Raw genomic sequence first — 25,366 nt, forward strand, 5'->3', positions numbered from 1 at the left:
TAACTTCGTGTCGGGAAATTTTTGTCGGTAGAGGGCGTCACTTCTCGCGGTTTCGTGTCGCGGCGTAACGTGTATTTCCTGTGCGGACGTGTAGTTCTTTCCGAGGACCGGTCATGATCGGAAGGTGGTACCTGCACTGCATGAAAGTTAGGCCATGGACGACTCAAGGAATTACAACTGGTAATGACGTTTTTCCGTTAGTTGACCGTAGTGTTACGTGATCGTAAGTCTAAGACGAATTCGATAGAACGCGGTGTTTCTGTAATGTAACTTCGTGTTTTATATTCGATAGTAATTCATGTGCTTAAAGTTACGAATTTCGTTGCCGAGAATCTATTTTACGTAAATCGTTTTTATATAAAACTTCAGCAATTAAACTCGTAAATTACTTGTGCTTAACGGCCTTTTTTTTTAATTAACTCTTTATTTTGAAAAGTAAATATCGCGCGTTGAAAATTACCGTAACGAATGCCGTTTTCAAGTGAAACACAAGCTCGTTGATTTCAGAGAGATACATAAATAACTTCGAAAATATTTTTATGTAAAAATATTAACACGTTAGCTCCTACGTAACGTTAATATTGTCAACTAGTACACACTTTAAATAATTTAGTTTATGTAAAACTATTTTAGATCAATTACATGAAACAACTTTCCAAAGTTCCTATACTACTATACTATTTCAAGCAATTTTATTCAATGAAATAGGAATTATTCGAAGGTGAAATATACAGTATAAGGAAGGTGCAAAAGTAGGTATACAGTTGTGAATCTTAGAAATAGATGCGTGTTGTTTTGTATTCTTTGTGATTTAATAAATGCATAAATTGTTTCTCCCCCCATAATAACTAGCTACTTTTTCACCCCCTTGTAGAGCAGCTTATCACAAATTTAATTAGAATATAATGTTTGAATATTTTGTTGTATTTAATATGAAATTAATATTATGAAATCTATAATACAAATTATAAATTTACAAAATATAAATCCTGAGCATATAAATTTATATATTTATCCATTAAATCTGATCTCAAACTATGGCTTCTAGGCTAAATCCAGCCTGGATATATTTGAAACATTTTGAAAATAAATATTAAGGAAATTCAATTGTTGAATGTGAATTGTTTGGCTAATAGTTTAGTTTATAATTTGAGTAACTATTATTATTATTATATTGAATGACTGTTGCTAATCAGTCATAAAAATGATAGAAATAGACCTACTTTTTGTGTATGGAATATACTGTACAAAATATTTGTGACCTGCCTACTTGTGATATATGTGCAATTCAGACCACCAATCAAAAAGTTTGGGTACCATTACATTAAATCACATTAATTATCTATTTGGTTTAATTGTAATTTTTTCCTCTTAGTTTTTTATTGCTATTTGAAAATAGGCACTTTTCTCAAATAGAAATCTTCTTTAATATTTTTAAAAATATGAAATCTGTATTTTTTCATTCAAAATGTAAAAGTCCTTGGCCAAATATTTTTCTTCTAATAAAGAAATTTTTTATGAGCAAGTGCTAATGGTATTTTGGCCTAATTGTTCACATATTGATCTTCAATTAATTAAAATACTATACTCATTCTTTAATAATTACATAACTGATGAGTAATGGTGTTATAAAGAAAAAGTTTGTTAGTTTGGTAGAAGATTCAGTGAAGTGTTGATTCAAATATGTTTATTTTGTGTATACAGTCAAGTCCACTTAACAAAGCATTGGATAATGGAGCAGTTTGCTTAAGAAAGTGCACTTCCTTGTTCCTGATTTTCTCCCCTATGTTTTATGTTCTTAGACTCCTGTTAACAGACCGTCGGATACTTTTTGCAGCCCGTGTCACATAAAATATGAATAAATATATCAATTTCCCAGCTTAAGGAAGTATGCAGCAAAAATTTAAATGTTATTTTCTACAACTTATGTATGTGAACAGTTTTTCCTGCAATGAATTTAGTAAAAATTAAAACAAGTAACCAAATAACAGACACATTGAAACTAATTTAAAATAGCAGTGACTAATATTTAACCAAATATTTCCGATATATTATGTTTACATCAGTTCCAGAAGCTAAATTAAGTATACCTATGCCAATGTATAATTGTGATTTGCTGTCTTTTTCCCCCTCCTTTTTTTCTTGTGTGTGGCTCACGTCATTTCAAAAGTTTTGAAATGCGGCCCTTACATAGAAAAAGGATCCTATTATCTCAAGGATGGAGATCCTTGAGATAATAGAATAATAGTCTGTTTAAACAAGCAGCATTTTTAGAGTAGCAATCTGTATAAGGGAGAACTGTTCTAAAGAAGATTTGCAAGGGTCAGTTACTCTTTTGATACAGTACATTGCTATCCAGGAGCCTGACATTATGGTATAAGCTATGTGGGAGATTTGGTGAAACCTTCCATTGGTCAGTTTTCTAATGTGTCAAAACATTTCTTACAGAATTAATGAATAGATTTTATTGGATGCATATATGAAAAGCGATTAGATATAAAAACAGTATTATAAAATATATACAATATGAACAAACAGTGCTGATCATATGTGACCAGATTTCAGAGATCACATGGTTTTTTTATGTGATACTGTATGTCCTATTAGAGAGCATGCAGGAATTTTGGAGCAAGGATGTTCACTTCTTTCACCTACTCTATTTCTGGAAAGAAATGAAAGTAATATGACAGTTAATATACTATATTCAGTGATTATTATAGGGACTTAAGCCCTCCCCATTGACAAAAAAAAATCAAAATTTATTTGTTCAAACCTCAAAACATTGCTTTTAATAATAATTATGAGGGCAAATATGGTTTATTGAATCATTTGCAATACAATCATTGCATGCATATTAATAAAAGATCCTAATTATCCAAAGATTATCCAAATATTGTAAATTCTTGACTTATCTTCCCTTTGCATTCTGAATCTGCTACTAATGAAAAATCACTATGTAAATAAATAATGTAAGTATGGTAAATTATGTGATAGTGAATTTTAATATTTCCAAGTGTGTCATAAGTAAGGTCCGGATTTTTGGGGCAGTTTTAGAATGGATTGGGTGCTCGTTTGGATGCTTTTTTCTCCATTTTAGGTGACAGTTTGGTGCTTTTAAATGCTGTATTATTAAGACAAAAACCAACAAGATATACTATATTTACAAACTACATAATTGTTTATTGCACTTTAGAGATAAAGATGAGCATTGTAATTTACAACAGTAACCATTTCAATGTTCTTAAAAGTGAAGTTTTTTTGTTTGGAGGATAGAATGTCTTTATATCAGAAAAAAGATTTTTTTATGTTGACCGAGACTAAGGGGAGTGTTTCAGTTTTACTCAGAATTCTAGTTCAGTGCAATCCAGAATATTTTTCAAATCAGAGTTTTTGATAAACTAGATTTGAGTTTGTCCAGGGCAAAACTGTCCAGTGCATTAAGTGCCTGACTTACGTTCCACTGATTCCACATATCAGTTCCACGTCTTTCCAGCTTGTTGATTTTATCCACCAATAACTTGTACGAATGCGTGGAGTAGAACTCTGTGGTCACTAATGGATCGGCGATCAGTTTCTCGACACTGTTGACGGCTGCAGAATCACCAGGAGGAAGTTTGTTGATAAATGCATTAATTTTCTTGAAGTTCTCGTAGTAGAATACCACACTTTATCCAAGACCCCCATGGATGACCAGATATTAGAGTTTGTATTTTCAAGTTGGTACATTTTGAACAACAATGGTTGTACATAGCATCTGGTCAGTGGTGCAACAAGAATGTTCAGCAAGTATCATTTTGTGGAATCCATTGTTTCTTCCAGTATAAACACTACAGGATTGTCTCCAACAATGTCCAGGTGCCCCTATAAATATATGCTCAAAATTCCTCCTTTTTTGTTTGCAATCTCTATGCTTTTCCAAACTTATGTGTTGCCTGATTTTCGTTCCTTGGTATTTCACATCAACTGAAATCACGTAATTGCAAATGGAACAGCAAAGAACTTTTCCATCTGTGCATACGCCTTCATTTTTAAACATATTTGCTAAAATGTTCAGTTTAGATGCAGACAATTTTGCCATTTTCTAATGTTGCCGACACCGAACAAAGGAAATTGGAACTGTTGTGCTCACAAGTCAGGGTAACGTGACCTCAATACAGAATTTTCTAGATTGTTCTTTTCTTAGAAAAGAAAACACGTGTTGCAGATTTTCAGTGGATCTGTTTACATTCTTAAAACAACCCTAAGGCTTAGTTGTTTAGTCCAGAAAATTTCACTTTATCCCCTTTTCTCTCAACAAAAGAAGAGAGTAAACTAATTATCATATTTTTTTCCTCAGCATACATGGTCTGGGTTAATGCATTTGTTTTTTTCCCCCGCAAATGAATGAATAAAAACCACCAAAAAAAAGAGATAATTGCCAACATATTCTTTGAAAATGTAAAAAAGGGGAAAGCTGGGTGCAAAATGTATAGTTTGGTGCTAGCCACTGTTTTGGGGGCAGGTTTGCAATTTGGGTGCTAAACAATTTGGCAGTGAGTGGGCCTACTGCACTAAAACCAACTTAGTTTGTCTTTTTACACTCTGCCCCTTTCAAAAATCGAGTAGGTGCGGCACCCAAAAATCTGGACCTTAGTCATAAGTTAAACAGAGCTCCTAAGATATGAAAAAATAAAAAGAATTGAATACCATTAACATTGCCTTGAGTGATCTTGTTACTTCAGATAAGGCAATAATCTAGATAAGGAAGCTTCATGCAGTGATCAAGGGTAATCTATTAATTAGACTCATTTGTATTTATAGTATTTTTACTTTTTTAAATTCATTTAATTTATTAAAAATAATTATAACCATGTGGTTTTTTACCTTACCCATCTTTCCATGTAGTCTTTTCTCATACCCTTCTTGCCCATAAACAAAATATGTGGGTTTTGCCAAAACATAACATATTTTACAAATCAGATTTGTTCAGTTCTGGACATTATTATTGCAGAATCATAACAATATTTGATTGCAAGAGAGAGAAATCAAATTTTCCTGAAAATCACAGTTTCTTATGGGGATTAACAAACCTGTCCTCTTGTACTACATTTTGTTGAAAACACTCAGTAATTCAGACATTTCTGTGTTTTGTTCTTTCCAAGCCAATCACAAGTCCAAGAATAAAATACAATTCTGTACAAATATTTTTCTTCTGCTTAAAAATATCTTTAAAAATATAGACAACACTCAACAAAAAAGAAGGAAATAGTGGATTGTGTGTATTTATTAACAATGTTATTCTAACATATGAAAAAACAAATTATCCAAAAGAACAGCAATTGTAAGAAAAAAGGAAATATGTTGCAGAATTTTTAAAATATGGATTTTCTTATAAGAAAGTTAATGTCAACCATCTGTCATTTTGTATAACTTGTAATGAGACTTGACATTTTTGTGTGTTTCAAGCTCTTAAAGGACATTTAGAGGCTGATCATCAAATGTAAGTAAAAAAATCTAATATTTTTTAAAAGAAAACCATTGAATTCCCTCATAAAATTTGAAAACATTTTATTATTAAAACAAAGTATGAAATGGAACAGTGCTTTTAAAGATTGATAATTGGAAGCATCGATGGATAAACACCAAACACAGTAGACATGGAACAGCATTTAGCATCCTTAAAAAGTTAATTACAAAATTACAAATTAGTCATACAAAAGGTAGATGGTTGAGAGCTTGTAAATAATATTTGATACCTGTAAATTACTAAATATTATTTATAAATCACTACAGTTGTTTAAATAACAATATTACAAAATAGTCAGGTGAAACAACATGAAATGTCATATTTTTACTTTTAAATTTATGAATCCAGAATAGTTTAACTGACTGTAGTTTGAATCATAATAAAATAGATGATTTTAAAAATGCATCATAATTAGTTTATAATTATGTATAATACATTATAGTAAAATAATGTGTTATTTAAAAACATGATGTTTCATTAAATTTATATGTATTTTAATTACTACTAAAAATAATATAGTAATTCAAATACATTTTTGAAACTTTTCTTTTTGTTTTTACTGTGAATAAATCATATCGTTAAAAGTTTTGTTTTAAAAAAGATTATATTTTATTAGGTTACTACACAGTTATATATATATTATTTCAGTTATTTATTATAATGAAATAAGTATTTATAATGTAAGTTAAAATTACAAAATAAGATTACATTTAATAGGCTAATAAATACTATTACTTTCAAATATACTTAATAAAAATATCACTCAGAACCAAAAATTCAGCATGAAGAACAAATAAATGAAGAGTGAACAAATATTTATAATAGGTTACCATAAAAGTTGAAGGCAAAATATGGACGGATTAGCATTAAAAGTACTCAGACAGTGAGGCAAAATAAAAGGAATTTATTCAAATTTTTCAATGTAGTAAATATAGGCATATAATATAAAGTTTCAATTTTTCTTTTCTTTGGGGCACAGAATGCAATTTTAAATATAATAAAACTATTTTACCACTTAGACAACAAGTAATTATCAAATTAAAAAAACCATCATAATGAATATGCATATGTTCTCTAAGCAACAGAGCCATTACATTTGCTTATAGAATATTGCCACCTAGCCAACAAATACAATAATTATTATCAAAAATTTAGCGTCTTTTGTCAGATTTAAATTTTAGTGGTTATGATTTTAACTATTAACTTTGCACTCAGTTGAAAAGTATGGACAATTTGTTTTTTTTTTTCTAAGTATGGTATGGACACAAACAGATCTTTTAAAGTATGGACTATCCATACTAATATGGATGTATGGTAATCCTATTTATAATTGCTTTGAGCAACCAAAGGTTAAAAGAACATTTCAGAAACTGAACTTTGTTCTCCATGCTGGACTTTTGATTCTGTTGATATTTATATTTGTGATCCAGTTTACTGAGTATGTATTATACTTAATAAACTTACATAATACACCCAAACTCTAGCACAAAATAAAATGTTTAGTGTTGAAAAAAACATTTTCAACACTCTTAAGCCATCAGGTTCAAGTCTTTTGAATGTAGAACAAGTTTGTGAAAGAATATTCTTAATTTCACAAAGTAGAACATAACATACATTGGATTCTTTAAAATTTTAGAGCCTTTAAGTTCTGATTGGTAGCTGTGCTAGCAACATGTAGGGTTGCCAAAAAAAGAGGACAGATCATTTTGTAAGTGACAATATAATTACAGAAAAAGTAACATAATAAATGTCCTAAAGTATTCTTTATTTAAAACTGTAAGAACATTAAATTTGCAAATACAAGTTACAAGTACTTTTCATTAGATTTAATTTTCTTTAATAAATTGGGTTTAAATATCAAATAACTATAGAACTCCCTGCATGACTATTGATGAAAATTATGTTGGGTGGTCATAATGGGTTTCAGAGATTCAACACACAAATTATTCCTGACCTTTCTCCACTGACATTGTATCATAGAAAAATTCTTTCAACATTCCCATTATGTGAGAGTATTGTGAAAAACAATTATACAATGTTTGTTCTAAAAACATTTCAATATTTCCTGTCTCTAAAGTAAATTGTCCATTTCTGGTGAGCTAACATTGCCCTGAAGTTTTTACATTCAGCCCTGTGATAAAAGTCTTCAAATTACAAAACTGATCAAAACATTTTGAATCATCTATGCACACACTCTTCTTTCAAATACATTAAAGATTGTTCAACGTCAGTTCAAAATAGTGATTCTGAAAACCCCATCCATTTGAAACAATTGAATTCTTCCAGAGGAGTCCACTTTTGTTGCAGAAGCTTTACAGTGTTTCAAGTGACTAATGGCACACGTGTGCCATTAGTCATTTAAGTATCCAGATATGGTTATATCTAAATTAACAAGTTCTGGAAGCAAGGATCGGATGAAGGTCTGGGTAGTATGGCAACATAACTGCTTGATAAGCAGGAGTTGCAGGTTCAAGTCCCACTTTGGGTTGATTCTTTCCATCCAGAACCTTTTAAATTAATTATTAAAATATTAATTATAATTATTAAATTTAGCAAGAGATGGTGCCTAATGCCTGCTTCCAGTTCCAAATTACTTAGCATTTAATTAATAATAGTAATATTAATATAGCCTGAAATAATCCAGCAATCATTTGGCTTTAATATGTAACTATCAAGTTTTAGGTGTTTATATTTGTTATATATTAATCATCAGATGCTAATAAATGTTTTAAACTTCAATCTTCTTCAGGATGTAAGACCAGCAAATTACAAACTTATTGACTTATTGAAATATATCCATTGGAATGCTTCAGATTAACTTTCAGTTCAGTAACAATGAAAATATATTTTATTAGAACTCACATGGAATCACAATTTCTTTAATACTTTTGAGCAATCAAGTCCATTATTAGGAGATACAAAAGTCTTCTGTACAATATTTTATAATGGGCTTGGTTATCTAAAAGTACTATAGAAACTGTTACTAAATATAAACTCTAATAAAGCAGATTTTTGTTGTTATTTTAAAAAACTGGAATTGTATTCATTACAGTATTTCATTATAACAAATACAGAAACTGGAGGAATGTCAGAAAATAAATTCACACGTTAGAAATCAACTCCAGCAAAAAGTTTAATGAAACAAAAGCATTTCCAATCTAATTTTATTAGTTTTCATTAGTTGAGTATTCCAAAATAGTCAAAACCAAACAATTGCCATAATGTATTGAGCTATTTTTCTGCTGCTATTAATAATTAAATTATAAGTAATTTCAAAATAGAACATATTTTAATAAAAAGAACATTCAATAACTACCAGTAGAACAGTACAAAATATAAAATTTAAATACAGTAGAAATAAAATAAATATAAATTAATAAAGTGTGTAGGTTCTTGATTGGTCTGATGATTGTAGCGTCTTCCCACTTGTCTTTTTATTGGGTAGCATATGCTGTTAATGCCATGTCGTAAAGATTCTTATTAATGGTATACTTGTGTTTTTTTAGTTTTTGTTGTAGGTTTTTTTTTTATAGCCCCAACTCTAGTTAATTATTCCTTTTCCTTTTATTCTAGTGTCCTGTTAATTATTTCATTATTTAAAAAAGTATAAATTATAAACTGAAATTACACCATACATAATTAAAAAGGTGAATTAAATTTTAGCAATGACAAAATTCTAGTAATATTTTTTAACTATTATTTATCAAAAAACTGAAGTGCACTTTTTACATTTGCCAAATCATCTAATCTTTATAAATAGAAATAAACTTGTTATTCTGTGTATTTGTTAACTTTTTTACTGTATATTCCTATTCATCCCTACTTGAATCATTTTTGTTTATAATGTATATTTCTGTTTATTATATACATGTGCTTAAACAAGCATGGTCAAACTGACTTGCAAATCACATGCAGCACTATCATGTTTCCAGCACTTATGATAAAATATTTGTAACGTAACATAAGTGTGGAAACTGATGAGGCATCTCCAATTTATTATATCAAATTTGCCAATCATTTAAATAATTTAATTAAACAAACTATAATCTAATAATTTTCAGCAATAACTATTGCTCTTGTTATAATATGATATTAATATCAAACATTAATTATTTTTAATAGCTGTTTTTTAATTTTTGGCCTTAAAAATGAGTTAACTTTTACTTAGATGATGTTTGGAAGAAAAAAGATTAATTTATTTAAATTGAATAGTTTAAGTAAATATTTCATTAGAAGCAAGTAGTGAATAATTTTATTTTTAATAATTATTTTTAATTTATGAAATGTTAATTTTATAGGAATCATAATGGGCTCAGGAGACATAATTAGTCAAATAATTATAGAGAAAAAGCAATTTAAAAAAATTGAAATGATTAGAGTAGCAAGATTTGCATTCCTTGGCACTTTCATGGTTGTAAGTTTTATAATTTATAAATATTATTTAAACATTAAATAACAACTGTATTTTTTCATCCTTAATCACTAATCCTAATAATTTATATTATGTCTTCTATAATTATATGATACAAAATTTATTAACATTTAACCATTTTTAACTTTTCTTTGGCATTACAAATTTATTTTTATGCTACCGGGACCTTCAGTCTGATCTCCTCTTCCAGCATATATAATTCTAAGATATAACCATCGACGGTTATTACGGTGCCGACTGGGGACACATCAGTGCCCACGGCCAGAAACATCCACTCAAGGCACTCAGACAGCCATCGCAACCTCGGCAAGGTATATATATACAAATATACACATCAAACGAAACCCGATATCAGTAGCCAAAATTTAGCTCGATCATTTACGGCAGTTGTAGGTGTATTTGCTTATGATATTGGGTTTTGTTTGATGTGTATATTTGTATATATACACCTTGCTGGGGTCGCGAAGACCAACTGAGTGCCTTGAGTGGATGTTTCTGGCCGTGGGCACTGGTGTGTCCCCAGTTGGTACCATAATAACCGTCGATGGTTATATCTTAAATTTATTTTTGTTTTAGGACAGATATATCTGGTTCAATGATTATCAAAAATGTTTGTAAATTATTAAAATTACTTTGCAATATAATAGATGTTTGGTTCTTATCAGACATAATATAAAAGTGTTAATTTTTTATAATTAATTGACGTAAACACTCAATTTTCTGACAATAAGAATTGATTATATTGTATAATTGGTTATTGACTTAATTAAACTTTAAAACTATGATGTAAATAAAGATATTAAAAGTGTAATGAAACAATATAAACTAAATTTATTAAACATTTAAGAAAATGCTTAGAAATATACTCTTGAATTTTTTTCAATAAACAATTCCACACAATCATAGCAATCATAAAATCACTAAATCAGTTCAAGAAATCTGGTTTAATGATTTATGGTTAATATATCCTTGAATATTAATTTTTCATTATTTATACAGTATATTTAGTATATATTAGTGAAGAAAACGAATTAGTTGATTTTATTATTTAATATTTTCTAGGGTCCAGTATTAAAAACATGGTATACTGTTTTAGAAAAATTTGTTGGTGTTAAAGGAGCTACTAGTGGATTGAAAAAGATGTTATTAGATCAGGTAATTAAACTAAATAATTGTATTAAATGAGATTTTAAGTTCATCAGATGCTAATGAGATATATCAATTGATTAAAAAAATAGAAAAGAAAAAACTGCTTCTAATTAAGCAGTCAGAAATATTAAAGATTCTTATCCAGTCCTTTGAATAGCATAGACAGAAATGTTATATGGACAGAACATAGAAATCTAGCTTGGAGACATAAAGTGGAAATTCTCAAAACTATGAATTGATAGCATTAGTGGAATGTGCTTCGGACAAAAATGTGGAAATACAATATAAAATAACTATATAATTATAGTTCTAAGACTTGAAATGACCGTAAAGTGTTTTCATGTATTATGATACTTGTATTTTTTTTCTATGTATTTTGTTTATACTACATATAACATTTGATACATGAATTTTCATGCATCAGTTACTTCCAGTGTCAGTTTGATTGCTAGTTATAGTTAAAATAGGTCTATGACTCTATGATGGCTGAACTAAGCCATATAATTTGTATAATTTAAGGAACCAATATTTCTCTCAAACACCATTTCTATGCGCTCAATTGAGAGATTTTTTGGCATTATGCAAACAGTAATATGCCTCTTGTCCTTGTAGTGCAAAGTACTTGAATTCATTCAAACAAATTTGGAGAATTAGTGCTCAAAAAGTTGGGAAAAAGTCTAGCATGGAGTTCATGGCAGAAGTTCAAGAAAAATTGAAATGTATAGGACAACATAATGTCTATGGTCCATTACTTTACAAAAAGTGAATTTGAACTGTTTGGGCTATCCCATGATCAAAATTGTTCTTTGTACAGTACATTCATTTGTTCTAGTAAAACAATATTGATTAAAAAAGTGACTCTTTCATTTCCAAACACCCCTTATAACAGTATGATTGGTAATGGTTTTATTTAATTCTCTCTTTCCTATAGACACTAAGAGAACCATTTTTAGGCCTATTGTAGGTTTGACCAGGCACATAATGGGATGGCTGAGTGGTGAGAGATGGGACCAAATATGTCCAGAACAGACCATTTCAAAAAATCCCAGGGACTTTTTTTACTACCTGGATTTGATCCCAGTTCTCCAGACTAGTAGGTTGATGTCTTAACTGCCTTGGTCATCTGGCCAATCAGCAGTTTATGGTAAGAGAAAGACAAATTCTTTATTAATTTAAAATTTACTAAAATTTTTACAGCTCTAAATTACTACTAATGCCTCTTTTTTTCATCTGGGAGTAACTCCATTGAAGTTAGTTTTGCTAGTAAAGGTAATGAACGCGTTTGATAGTATCTTTTTGTTTTTGCACTAAAACAGTCCCTAACCCATCATCTATATAAAGAAATGTTTGATAATCTTTGTGAAAGAAAGATAATTTGGTGTACTCTACAGTTTCCTTTTTAATATTGTAAAATGCCCTGACTTGCACTGGACCCCTGTCACCACTCTATATTGTTACTCTGCATCTTGAAAAGGAATTTATTTATCACCCAATAAGGTTAACTAAATTCCTCCTAGAAAAAACAAAAGCTATGACTAGCGCTAAAAGTGTGCAATTCTGACATGTTCTGAGTCTCCCTCAATTGAATAATCTGTTCTACTCTAACCTGCTGTAAAGAAATATCTTGTTTTCAAATTTCTAAACCCATAAACATCAATTTAGATTGGACAAAGTACATTTGTCCAATTTAAATTGGGTAGTGGGTTAAACTCAAACAGACAGAAATGTCTGTTTAATCTTAACCCACTACCCAATAGCTTTTTCAAAATGTTTGGCTGTTCTTTTATCCCCTTTGATTAAATTGGTACATTAGCATTTATGTTGCAGAATTCCTTTGCATCCTGTCAGGATTTTTTTATAGTGATTTCAAGTGTCAAAATGATGCCAAAAATAAGTGTAATGAATTTGATAAATGCCAGGGTCAACTCGATTTCATGGGAACTTTCCTAAAGTCCATTTTGCTTGCTTCCTTGATATCTGCTAGAACCTCATCTACTGTTGATATGTAATATTTGCATTTCTTGATTGCCTTGTTCACCTTATAACATCCAAGCACAAGCTTTTGGAAGTATGTTTCCTTTGAACTAGAATGTCTGATGATAGCCATACTGTTGTGCTGCTTATCCTCAATAACACAATGGTTCAAAAATCTTTGAACCTTCCTTTTAACATCCTTGTGCAAATGATACAGCATTTGTCTTTCTCTAGGCACAATTTTGAGTAATGCCTTAAATTTTGCTTGAGCTCTTCATAGTTTCCTTAATCAATTGAAACTGTCTTTTTATTTAAGATTTTATCTAAATTCATGTCTGTGTGATAAACTATATTTTTAGCGAAACTGATTAATCCTAGTGTCAAAGAATCAATTTTTCCTAAGATACGAGTGTTTTCCCTCAATTTTGTGGCTGCCATTCCGTGTACTGTACACTGTAAGATGTACTTCACCTAAAAAGTGCAGTGATTTATCAGGTGTACAGTACATGAGAATGTCTGAATATTAATCAGTTGTAAATGTTGGTTTACCTTGCAAATTGTCTTTCATACATCACATATAACACTGATCAAAGAGCCATTGTTAACTATAGATGGCATCTTCCTGTTGATAATTGCTTACATCTTTGGCAACTGCTTTATTCTGATAGAGAATCTTTAATTGTTCATTGAGATATTACGTTTGCTAAAATTGTTCCTGTTGCCATGTGGATGAAAAACTTTTATCCATGAACTGTTATTCAGGATGTTTCTCGAGGATATTGTCTTCAAAGACTATCTGCTTACTCTAGAGCAGTAATGAACAATATTAGGCCTATAGGCTGCATTTAGTCCATGAGGTCTTAATATGTAGCCCCCAGGTCTTTGGTAACTTAATTTTACTTTCTTCTTTTTTGCCTCATGCCAATTCTAATTAAGCTAATTCTAATTCTAATTAAGTTGATATTTGTAATGAAGAACATTCAAATTAAACTAGGCCAATAAAAAGATGCAAATAAACTATATATTATTAATTTGCATATTATTAGCATGTATTATTTTAGTATCTAGCCCAGGGGTGGCAACTTTTTTTTCGTATTCAAGATCTTTTTGCTTTAAAAATAGTTTTATTTCTTCAATGCAAGTAGCAAATGGCATTAACACTGCTCCTCTGGAAAGCCACCTTACTTTATTGTGTAAAATTATCAGAATATTGGCTATTGACTTCATTAAGAAGTTCACAAAATTGACGATGATATAGTGGTCTTGCCATTATTTTGTTCACAATTTGTTCATAACTAATGTTATTTCCTTTGGAAAAGTTTGTGAACAAAGTACCTCTTGATGGATTATGCAGTGAAAAGAAAAAATGTCAGGCAAAATTTGTTTTTTAAACATAGAAACAAAACTTTCTTTTCACCTTTCATACTTGGTGCTCCATTGGTCACAATTGATACTATTTTATTAATATCAGTATTTTTACTTTTCAAATAATTGGTAACAGCAGATTTTATATCCTCACCTTGAGTTTCTCCTGTAAGTGGCAATTATATCAAGTAACTCTTCCTGAGGTCCATCAGAGGAGTTAACATATCTACAAATAAGTACAACCTGTGCAATATCATTTGCATTGCAAGATTCATCACAGGAAATAGAAAATCCTGGTGTTGAACTTAAATCTGTAACCTGCTGACTAGTTACATCTTCTGCCATACAAATAGTTTTGTCTCTTACAGTTTTAGCAGACAATGGCATGTCTTTTATTTTAGTAATTATTTCTGTTTTATTTTTAAAATCGCAAAAAGACATTTTAATAAAACAATCTTTCACAAAATCACCATTCGTAAATGACTTTCCCCGTTTCACTATTTCTAGAGAGGCAACAAAACTAGCAGTAGTTGTATTGTTACTTGATTTTATCCAATTTGAAAATGTACTTTTACTTAAGTTCATTTTACATTGAAGTTCTTCTACTGCCTTTCTTCTTTCTTCTCTCTCTCTCGATAAGTATTTGCAAATGCTTTATGTTTATTTAAAGAATGCCTTTGTACATTTGATTTTTTGTTATTAGAAAACTTTTCTTGACATATTAAACACACTGGAAATCCTGTTAAATTTGAAACAACTGCATAGGATTCAGTCCATTTACTTCTAAATTCTTGATTTTCTTCTACTTTTCTCATTTTTCCAGCCATATTAATTAGAAAAAGTAGAATAGTGATTTTCTACCAATCTAACAAATAAGATTTTTATATCCTATGTGCAAGAAAACAAATGGATAATATTCTCTGGAAATAACATAATTATAATAAAACTTACTTGATAAAACAGTAGAATAACTTCTATATAAAAGATATCCAATAGAGCAGAAAACTTACAGATCACTTGCCAACACAAGAGCAACACTGTAAGTGAGAAATTCTAGAATCATTCAAAATAAAAACAGAGTCATAAATTCTAGGGTCAAACATCATCTGTTTTTTCAGTCATAAAAGTAAGGAAACCTTTCTATTTACAGTGCAATAAACATTTCTCACGAGCATAGTCTAATTTTTACACTTTGTGCTATCTAAGACTTGATAATTCTCCAATGCCCTCCCTGCTATAATGGTCATAACAAACTGGTTCATTTTCACTAAATGTTTGTTAGCACACTTATAATTTAATATTCAGTTTGGTCAATGATCAGTTTTTATTTCTTCACCCCAGTTATAAAACAGTGCATGATATTGGAATTGTATGAGAAAATTGTCCACAGATTCATCCTCCTTTTGCTTGATTACTCAGAATATGTGGTGCTTGTTGATAAAGTTATGTTTTAGACTGTATTTTTCATGAAAATTTCTGAGCAGTTTTCCAATGATTGCTATAATTTTCACTAGTTCAAGAAAAATTTTTAATCAGCAGGAAAACCAGTTAGGATCACCACAATACCAGAACTTTACTGATGCACTGTATCAAAATCTCCAGACAATAATAAAATGTTCTGTTATCTTCCTTATTGCTAGTTTATAGCAATTTACGTTGTACTTACTTATTAAACAGTTACACAGACTTAATATAGCAACATGTACAAAAACATCATTATTGTTTCACAGTCCAGCCTATCTTTGTTCATAGTTTTGGTAACATGGTTAATAGACTTGTATTGACAGTTACACATATAAAATTAAATACATAGTAGGAAGCTCTTATCCTAATAAAAAGCACCTATCTAAGTATTTAGGCTACTTCAGTTTTTCATGAACAAGATAAGAAAGTTCTAAGGAACACTATTTGAATTTGTAAAAATTGAACATGTTTCAGCTATCAAATTTAAAAATAAAAGCATGCACGTAAAAAATAACAATAACAACAGCAATGCAAATTTATTATTATTATTTACAATCGTTTTTTCATTAAACATTATTTTGTAGTTAGAAGTAAAAGAAAAGGAAAAGACATTAAAAAAATTGGTTAATGTTACCTATGGCTCATCTGATTCCAGCAAGGAAACAGTGGGGATGCACGTTCTAACCTAACCTAACCTATTCTAATAATTTTGTTGGTAATAATTATGGTAATTTATTAGAATAGGTTAGGGTAGGTTAGAACGTGCGTCTCTACTGTTTCCCTTCTTCTACTTGCTGGAATCAGAGATGAGCCGCCATCTTGGAACCATAGGTAACATTAACCAAAAAAATTTTATATGTATTTTTTAATGTTATTATTATTTTGTATTACTATTTTTCAATTGATCTATTTATATATATATGTAAAGGATAAAATGAAATTTTTATTACTAATTATAATAAAATATCTTTAATTTTATTATTATGAAAATTGTTCATTTAAATTAAAAATTATAATTTCAGACAGTATTTGCACCTATTTTTTTAATCAATTTTGTGACTGTTATGGGTATTCTTCAAAATGAAACATCTTCTGAAATTAAAAAACGGATACAACGGGTAAAGATTCTTATATTCTTAGATTTGAATGAAAGGTTAAATGTTAATTTTGTTGCATGTGTTAATTAGGAGATGCATGTATAATTTTTTTATGTTTAGTCAAAACTTTTTAAATGTCAAAATTTATTAATTTTTAAAAAATTAAAACTTTAAATACAGATAGCCTTCAGTTAACATGCTTTCATTATAACTAGTGCTTGTGAATTCTCAACAGTTTTTGATTCTTGAGAATTATCTCTATTACAATATTTTTGTTTCTTGCATATTGAGATATTTTTTAGATGTTCTCTTTGAGAATAGTCGAGAATGAAAACCAATAAAATATGATTGTTTTACATAACATACAAAATGAAAATTGAAAGGTTTAAAAACAGTCTTCTATTATGTATTTTGTTTTGACAAAGGCTTGTACATCTGTCAAAATTTAAATGGTTGTTTTATTAAATTTAAGTTTTGAAATTTACAACTACATAAAAATTGATGTATAAATTCACTTTGAAAATTGTCTATATTGATATACAGATACTGTACACATAAAACATCTCCCCAGTTAACATTTTCTTGATTATTAACATCCAAAACTCTTAGAACATATATATTTCTCAATGCAACATTTTTCAGTCAGTGTTTATTTTGGAATAACTTATATTAGTATTTATGTTCCAAAAATTTGCTACAATTTTTTAACAAAATTATATGCAAGAAAAGTCTGGAGCAATGTTTCAATTACAGTTAATAACATTTCAGAATCATGTGTAATGAATGGTTTTGAAAAATACTCTAACAAGGGGATCTTACGGTCTAGGAAATTCAGTTCGTGATGAGACTTCGCAGGTTAGTAGTATACCTCAAGGGTGTCCACCCGGAAGAATTGTAAAGCACAGTAGCCAGATGGTTCCGAGAAAAAAGGCTGTAAAGTTTTAAGCGCAACTCATATACTAGTCAATTTTATACTATGGCAGCACAGTAAAATGGCTTAGTCTGTAGCAAACTTGCTTGCCATGTGGGCGATCTAGGTTCGATCCTACCTTCGGTTAATGGTTTTTTTTTTTTAATTGTTTTAAAAATTATAACAACTTTTAAATAAAGTTAATGACCTAAATATATTATCAATTAAATCATAAATAATTTTATTTTATTTATGAAATGACTGTTACAGCTAATTAAAATGTGAATTAAAGATAATGTTTTATTTTTAAAAAGTTGAATAATTAGCTCTGTCATTACTACTACTCAATGGTAAACTGTATACTACTCACTACTCAATGGTAAACTGCAAATGAAGTGAAACTGATTTTTCCACCTCTGCTTCCGGAATAGTTGCCAATAGAGAACATTTCTAGCATTGGCACTTTTATATGAGCAATTTATAAACAACTTTAATGTACATTTGCTTATTGTTTTTATTTTTATTTATTCATTCTTTTGAACATTTTTGACTTTTTATTTTGCCACCCTTCTTAGTTTGCCACTTGAGGCAGTCACTTTGTTGCCTGATCCATTGAGTCAGCATTGATCTACCATGTTAACCAAAGACTACCTGTATTTATTTAATTTTATTTTCTAATAAAATAAGTTAATCTGTTTCAATATTTTATATTGAATTATTTTGAATTTTGTTTACTAAAATAACTAAGTAACACTTAAATTACTCAATAATTAGATATAAGTAACTAATTTTGTGTATGCACATATTTTTATATCTATATAATATATGTGTGTATGTATGTATATATATATATATATAGTTTTTTTTTTCTTATTTAGGATTATGTAACAATACTGATGTCTAATTATAAGGTAAGCAATATTTAATTTTATTCATATTTATCATATAATTTATTATTTTCACAGTCTTTTACTCAAACAAAAAAAAAGATAAAGGTTTTATAAATAAATAAATCATATCATTATTTCTTTAAGAAAACTGAACAGTTTTTACTAAAAAACATTTTCAGTCAAAATTGAATTAGAACTAGTTAAATACAAAACACCTTACAACCTTTCAGAAATTAGTAAAACATTAATAATCAGCAGCTAGTGTTTTTACCTATCTTCAATGGCCATCATCAAACTGTTTGACAGAATCAAATGTTTTTAAAGATTATAACTGGATATGAAACATCAATGCAAAGGTAGCAAGCAAAAGTTGAAAACCAATCAATGCATTATGATTGGTTGCATTAGTTAACATAAAATCAAATGCAACCAATCATAATGCATTGTTTGGTTTTAAATTTGTGCTTGATACCTTTGTGTTGACGTTTCATATCAAATTATAATTTTTAAAAATTATTTAATCCTGGCAAACAGCCTGCCTGATGATGGCCATTGAAGATAGGTGAAATGCCAGTTAGTTAATTGTTTATTAAATTGATGTTTTGCTGATTTAAGAAAGGCTATGATGTGTTGTATTTAACTGCTGAATTGGTTAATTTTGTGTGTATAACCAGTTAATAAACAGTTTCTCTACAAACTGTTTGTTGTTCTAAGCTGAGGATGGCCAAATTTTGACCAAAAACCTTTCTTTTAATGAAAAAATGTTTCTTAAGTAAGCAGCAATTTCATTTATTTATTTGTAAAGTTGGTGATAAGTTTTATGAATTTTTATGATAAATTTTTTATATTATTTTTTTATATTATTACTATTTAGCTTTATATCTTTATATTTATTTTGATAGAATATTATTGCTTACATGTTTATATTTATGTCTTTATTTGAAGTTTAAAAGTTACTTTTTAAATAAAGCTAAAATATTTCAGCTATGGCCACCTGTTCAACTGTTTACATTTTATGTAATTCCTTTTCAATTCAGGTATTTCATTACTTAATAATTTCAGATTTGAAAAATTATTTTATTAACATAATTTATTAGAGTGTACTGGTTAATTGTTTCTAATTGTGAACTGTACTAATTGGCTCCTTCACTAATTAATCATCACTTGACAATTATTTCTCCAATAATGAGAGTAATTGGTAAATAATCATTCCATTAGAAAACATTATTACTTTTTAAATTTAAAATTATTAAATTAACATTAAAAAATGAATATTTAACACATCCAGTTCTATTAGGAACTGCTAGTTTTTGTATCTTTTCTCATCTGAAATTTTTATTCATTCAAACTGAAAATATTCTACTATGGTATTAAAAGTATGTATTTTTTAAGCAATTACTTTCAATCAATTAATTTTCAGTGCCATCTGCCTATTTTTGAAAGACATTTTTTATTTTTAAATAAGTAGATTATTATATTGCCAATTATTTCTTATTGTTTGTAAACTACATTGCACCTGAAAGATTGTCTGTTGTGTGGAAGTAATTGTGACATAAATCAATTAATTTATCTCTTAATAATGGAAAAATGCCAGATATATTTGCTCAGAACGGCATCAGTATAGAACTGCCAAGAAAGTATATCATCCATATTAATAAAGATACATTATCTTGAATCAGTTTCAAGAAACTTAGTGTAATCAAAATTATCACAGTAAATTATTTACCAATGTACATTATTTATATGAAATTGTCCAATGATTGGTTTGATCTCTCAGTTGGATACCATAGAACTGGACAGTTCAGTTCAAAAGCAGACAGTTGTCAACTCTAAGTATTATAAATAGGTTAGATTTGTTACATTGGTTCACCAATGAATAGGAAATAAGCTGAAAAAGGCATTAAGGGAGGGGAGGAGAGTACACATAGCACACAAGCATTTTGAATTTAAGAATCTAGTGTAGCTGATGAAATAGTTGTTATCTGTCAATTGCATCAGCTTTAAGTCAATTATTTACATACCTAATCACACACTATTCTTTCTTAACATCTTATAAGCAGGCCTGCTAGAATTCAACGTGGACAGAATGATAAGCACGAGAGATCCTGAGTTTCTTTATTATGTGAATATAAAAACAGCAGCATGATTATGCTATGCACCTGCTAGCATACTGTATAAACCAATAATGTGGTGTTCCTTACTGACAAAGGAGGAAAAACAACAAACAATCAAAGTTTTTCTCGCCTTTGTGTACAAATCGAATCTCTTGACTACTAAAATTTATAGTAGTAACTCAGCTTGATCAAGGATGATTTATGTAATTTATTTTTCAATATTTTCATACAACTCTAAACTGGAAATAAGAAAGAAATAAATAAATAAATATATATATATATACATACATACATACATACATACTGTGTATATATAAAAAATAAAATGAAATTTCTAACTAAAACACAATATTTAATAAACAAAAGTTTTGTAAAATTATTTTATGAAATTGACATATGCTATAATTAATTTAATTATTATTATTATTAATTAACAAATAACACTCATTACCACATCACCATAAAAATTAGTGCACCAAGAAAGAGTTGTCAGAATTGAACTAAATTGTACATGTGTGAGTATAATCCTGATGTAAGTGATTACAAAATGAAAGTGTAAAATTCCCATGATTCCTGTGAATCTTACTAAATAGTTTGAGAATAGTCCAATAATAGTGATACAAGGCTTAACACATTACACATTTATTTAAAATGTACATTTGTAAGTACAGAACAGGGCGAAAAAGAAGCGGGTGTCCTCAGTTTCACAGCTTATATATCGGTCAGCCTCATCCTCGGGTGCTGCACTTGACGCGCCCTTTACAAGTCGTGGTAAGATACGACATGACAGAAAGCAAAAGGATTATTTATTGCAAGAAAAACTATAAGTGAAAGGAGGTTCTAGTACAAAGCTATTATTGAAAGTTCCACAGGGATCGTCCGTAAAATTTAATACACAATTAAAAGATATATTAGGATTTGATCAGTTAGAAAATCCAAAAGGAGAATTTATAGGGACTTATCCTTTAGAATTAAATGCAGTCATGGTCCCTTGGATCACTACTGGAGATGATCAACAGCCATATGTATGGCATCTTAGATCATCACACTAGCCATGGGGGTGGTATGCCACTCCAAAGCATAGGAAAGATTGAGGTATTCACTGGCTGCCAGGCCTCCAGACATGAACACAGTTATACATAAGCCCAGGATTGAGTAATTTATTTTCATAATTGAATTCACATACCAAGAAGGAGTTAGTTGTCGTATTGCTGCGAAACTTTGCATGCAAATAAGTCTCAAGCAGATATGGAAATGATGGCTCATTGCATGATGCCAGCAGAGGGCAATAAGGTGCATCCCCTTGGCCTATAAAAAAGCATGCAAAGACATCCTGTCTGTAGTTTACCTGTTGCAAAGGGATGCTGTATCACTAGAGATGCCTTTATGTTGCAATTGAAGATAATATGAACTAACCAAGTTTGGGAGGGTAAGGATTTAAAAAGAGGAAAAACGACTCGAACATTGTTTGTATTGCCTTAATTTTCAATTATGAAAATGAACATAGTTGTCATCAGTGTCTAAACTGAATCTGGATTTGTTGTATAAAACCCAGTTCCATTCAGTTGTGGTCCTATCAGGAATGATTGGACTACTCCAAATAGAGGCAATGATGGATGGTGTCAATGGCTGCTGCGACACCAAATGTTTCTCACCTGGGAGTCTCGAAATGTTGCAGATAGATGTAAGGGTCTGTAATGAGTGATCCTCCCAACTAATGGTCTGAGAAGGGTATCCTGAGCCTGGATGCTGTGTGTGTAAGCTCTCTCTCATTCACTGGTCCCAAAATCTCACAGTGTTGTCAGAACAGCCTAGATAGCAAGATATTCAGCAAGATAACCATCCAGCTTCTCTCAGCCAGATGATCCTTACCCTCCCAAACTCAGTTAGTTGTTCATATGATCTTCAATTGCAACATAAAAGCATCTCTAGTGATACAGCATCCCTTTGCAACAGGTAAACTACAGACAGGACGTCTTTGCATGCCAAGGGCATGCACCTTATTGCCCTCTGCTGACATCATGCTATAACTCTAATCATTTCCATATCTGCTTGAGACTTATTTACATGCCAATTTTTGCAGCAATATCACAACTCCTTCTTGATGTGCTAATTTTTATGGCAATGAATGTAATATATATATTTAATTGGCAGATACTACTAAGATACTAAAAAAGGTCATTCAGTATTATAAGATATTAAAACTAAAAATAACTGTATAAAAATTAAAATGTATAAAAAAATTGAAATTTTATAAAATATTTTAAAAAATACTTGACAATGATTAGTTAACAATTAATCATATGATTAGATAATTATACAATCCCAATTAATCAGCTAAGTTGATAATTGTACTGTCACTATAATTTATATTAGATTCATAATTTTTTAAAGTTATATTTATAAAAAAAAAAAGAATAAAATGAAATTTCTAACTAAAACACAATATTTAATAAATAAAAATTTTTTAAATGATTTTTATGAAATTGACATAAGCTATAATTTATTTAATTAATATTAAGATAACAAATAATTATTATTATTGAATGTCATCTTAAATATGGTATCAAGATAAAAAACATGAATGATGTGATAAATTATATAAATATATAGACTTAACTATTAATGAAAAACATATGCACTGGTATATTAATATAAATAGACTTTTTAAACAATAATAATATACAAGGTGTCCAATAAGTTACTGTGCACTGAGAAATTTGTAATGACATTAAAGTTATATTTATGATGATGCCCTGAAAATTTAACTTTTTGAAAGATTCAAAGAGAAAATTTGAGCTGTAGATCAGATATAGATCAGAAATGTGTATTATTTTTTAAATGTAAGTTTGATTTATCATAGATTCTACTTGATCAAATTTTTTAAAATTAAAAGCTATATTTATAGTAACTTTTACAGAATTTTATGTATATAACATGTACATTTTAGCTTATTTTATTATTGATTTATTTAAAATATATTGATGAGTTATATATTACATTTCATTTTTTTTTTTGGATATTTTAATCAGTCTTACTATTTATCTTCTTTAGAGTTATTTTTGTGAATGTTGTTGCTATCTTTTGGAATTCATACTTATCTTGGAAATCAAATAGAAAGAATTTACATGGAGAAATTAAAGAAATATCACAATAACATGAAATATTTGAAAATTTTTCTACATAAAAACCAAAGAAATGATTTTGTTAAAATATTCAGGTTTGCATAATGATAATGAAAACAATTATTCCTAGATGAAGATTTGAAATTATGTTTTTGAATTTATATTTTGAATTACTAAACGAGTGTATTATAATTACTTATTTATATTATTTTAGTTATATAAGTATATACAAAATATTATCATTTTATTTTTATTTATTAAAACATAAAATGTTCTTTGTGAATTGTTTTTTGTCCTTATGTTACAATAGCACTACGTTTTGCCTGTATGGAAGACTTATCACACAGAAGTCTGTAGACACGGGTTTATTATTATGACGACGGTATACATTTCGGACAGGTTGTCTGTCCCTCTTCAGCTATATTTATTATAATTTGGTGGATATACAGGCATCTACAAAAATACAAGCAGGTTTTCATTACAAACAAGCATACAAAAATACAAGCAGGTTTGTAACAAAAACCTGCTTGTATTTTTGTAGACGCCTGTATATCCACCAAATTGTAATAAATATGATTGAAGAGAGACAGACAACATGTCCAAAAAGCATACCGTCATCATCATAACAAACCTGTCTATAGACTTCTGTGTGAATACTCCAACTATGTCAATAGTGTGTGATAAGTCCTCCATAGAGTCAAAACTTAGTGCTCATAATCTCATAAAATGTTCTTATTATTTTTTATGTCAAATTCATTACATTCATACCTGAATATTTTGAAATTGAAATTTTCAAGTTGTAGAAATTTAAGACTGTTTTAACATATTATATTATCACATCAGAACTGAAGTGTTCATTCCAATTAAATTATTAGACAAGAAATTATTATTGTGATTGTGTTCATCTACAAGTTTTTTAAATATGTATTTTTTTAAATAAATGAAATTAATTAAAAAGTTAAGTTATGTTCATTTAGTAGTACTATAAATTTATAATTTAATTGATTTCTAAAACTTAAATTTCAATGTAGAGTAGGACATTGTAGAGGAATTTTTATAACTATAATAAATGAGAATTCGGTTCGTATTTATACTGTAGGATCATCTAGCTGTCACAAAACATTAACATACTCTATCATTAATGTAGTTATTACTATGTTCTGTATTTATTGTGTTTAAGATATTTTAATGTATTTGGAAGCAGTCCCATAGCAAGGGATAAATCATTGGAGTAAGTTAAAAAAATTCTGACTGGTATTTTTTTTTCTTTTCTGGCCAGCATTGAGTCTATTAGCTATAGTACAAGGGTAAAAAAAATGCAACGGTAGCTTAAGTTTACA

At 29.1% G+C, this 25,366-nt stretch overlaps 1 protein-coding gene across 2 annotated transcripts in view; it reads left to right on the plus strand.

The window, feature by feature from the left end:
• Positions 1 to 53: 53 nt before the first annotated feature.
• LOC136972756 (protein Mpv17-like) overlaps positions 54 to 25,366 on the plus strand; it is a 35,815-nt gene continuing 10,502 nt past the window's right edge. The window contains exons 1-7 of one of the 2 annotated variants that reach the window (XR_010880385.1): positions 54 to 180; positions 9,805 to 9,920; positions 11,001 to 11,093; positions 16,913 to 17,008; positions 18,776 to 18,808; positions 19,772 to 19,824; positions 23,956 to 24,121. Coding sequence is in view for 1 of the 2 variants with exons in the window: in XM_067267385.1 (XP_067123486.1) it covers positions 114 to 180; positions 9,805 to 9,920; positions 11,001 to 11,093; positions 16,913 to 17,008; positions 18,776 to 18,808; positions 19,772 to 19,824; positions 23,956 to 24,058 (561 nt within the window). In the remaining variant the exon portion in view is untranslated. Of the gene's footprint in view, positions 181 to 9,804; positions 9,921 to 11,000; positions 11,094 to 16,912; positions 17,009 to 18,775; positions 18,809 to 19,771; positions 19,825 to 23,955; positions 24,129 to 25,366 lie in introns of those variants that run through there. The other variant, XM_067267385.1, reaches the window with a different exon arrangement.

Source organism: Centruroides vittatus, unplaced genomic scaffold (genome assembly GCF_030686945.1).
Source record: "Centruroides vittatus isolate TY-2023 unplaced genomic scaffold, ASM3068694v2 contig_1057, whole genome shotgun sequence".
Lineage (NCBI taxonomy): Eukaryota > Metazoa > Arthropoda > Arachnida > Scorpiones > Buthidae > Centruroides > Centruroides vittatus.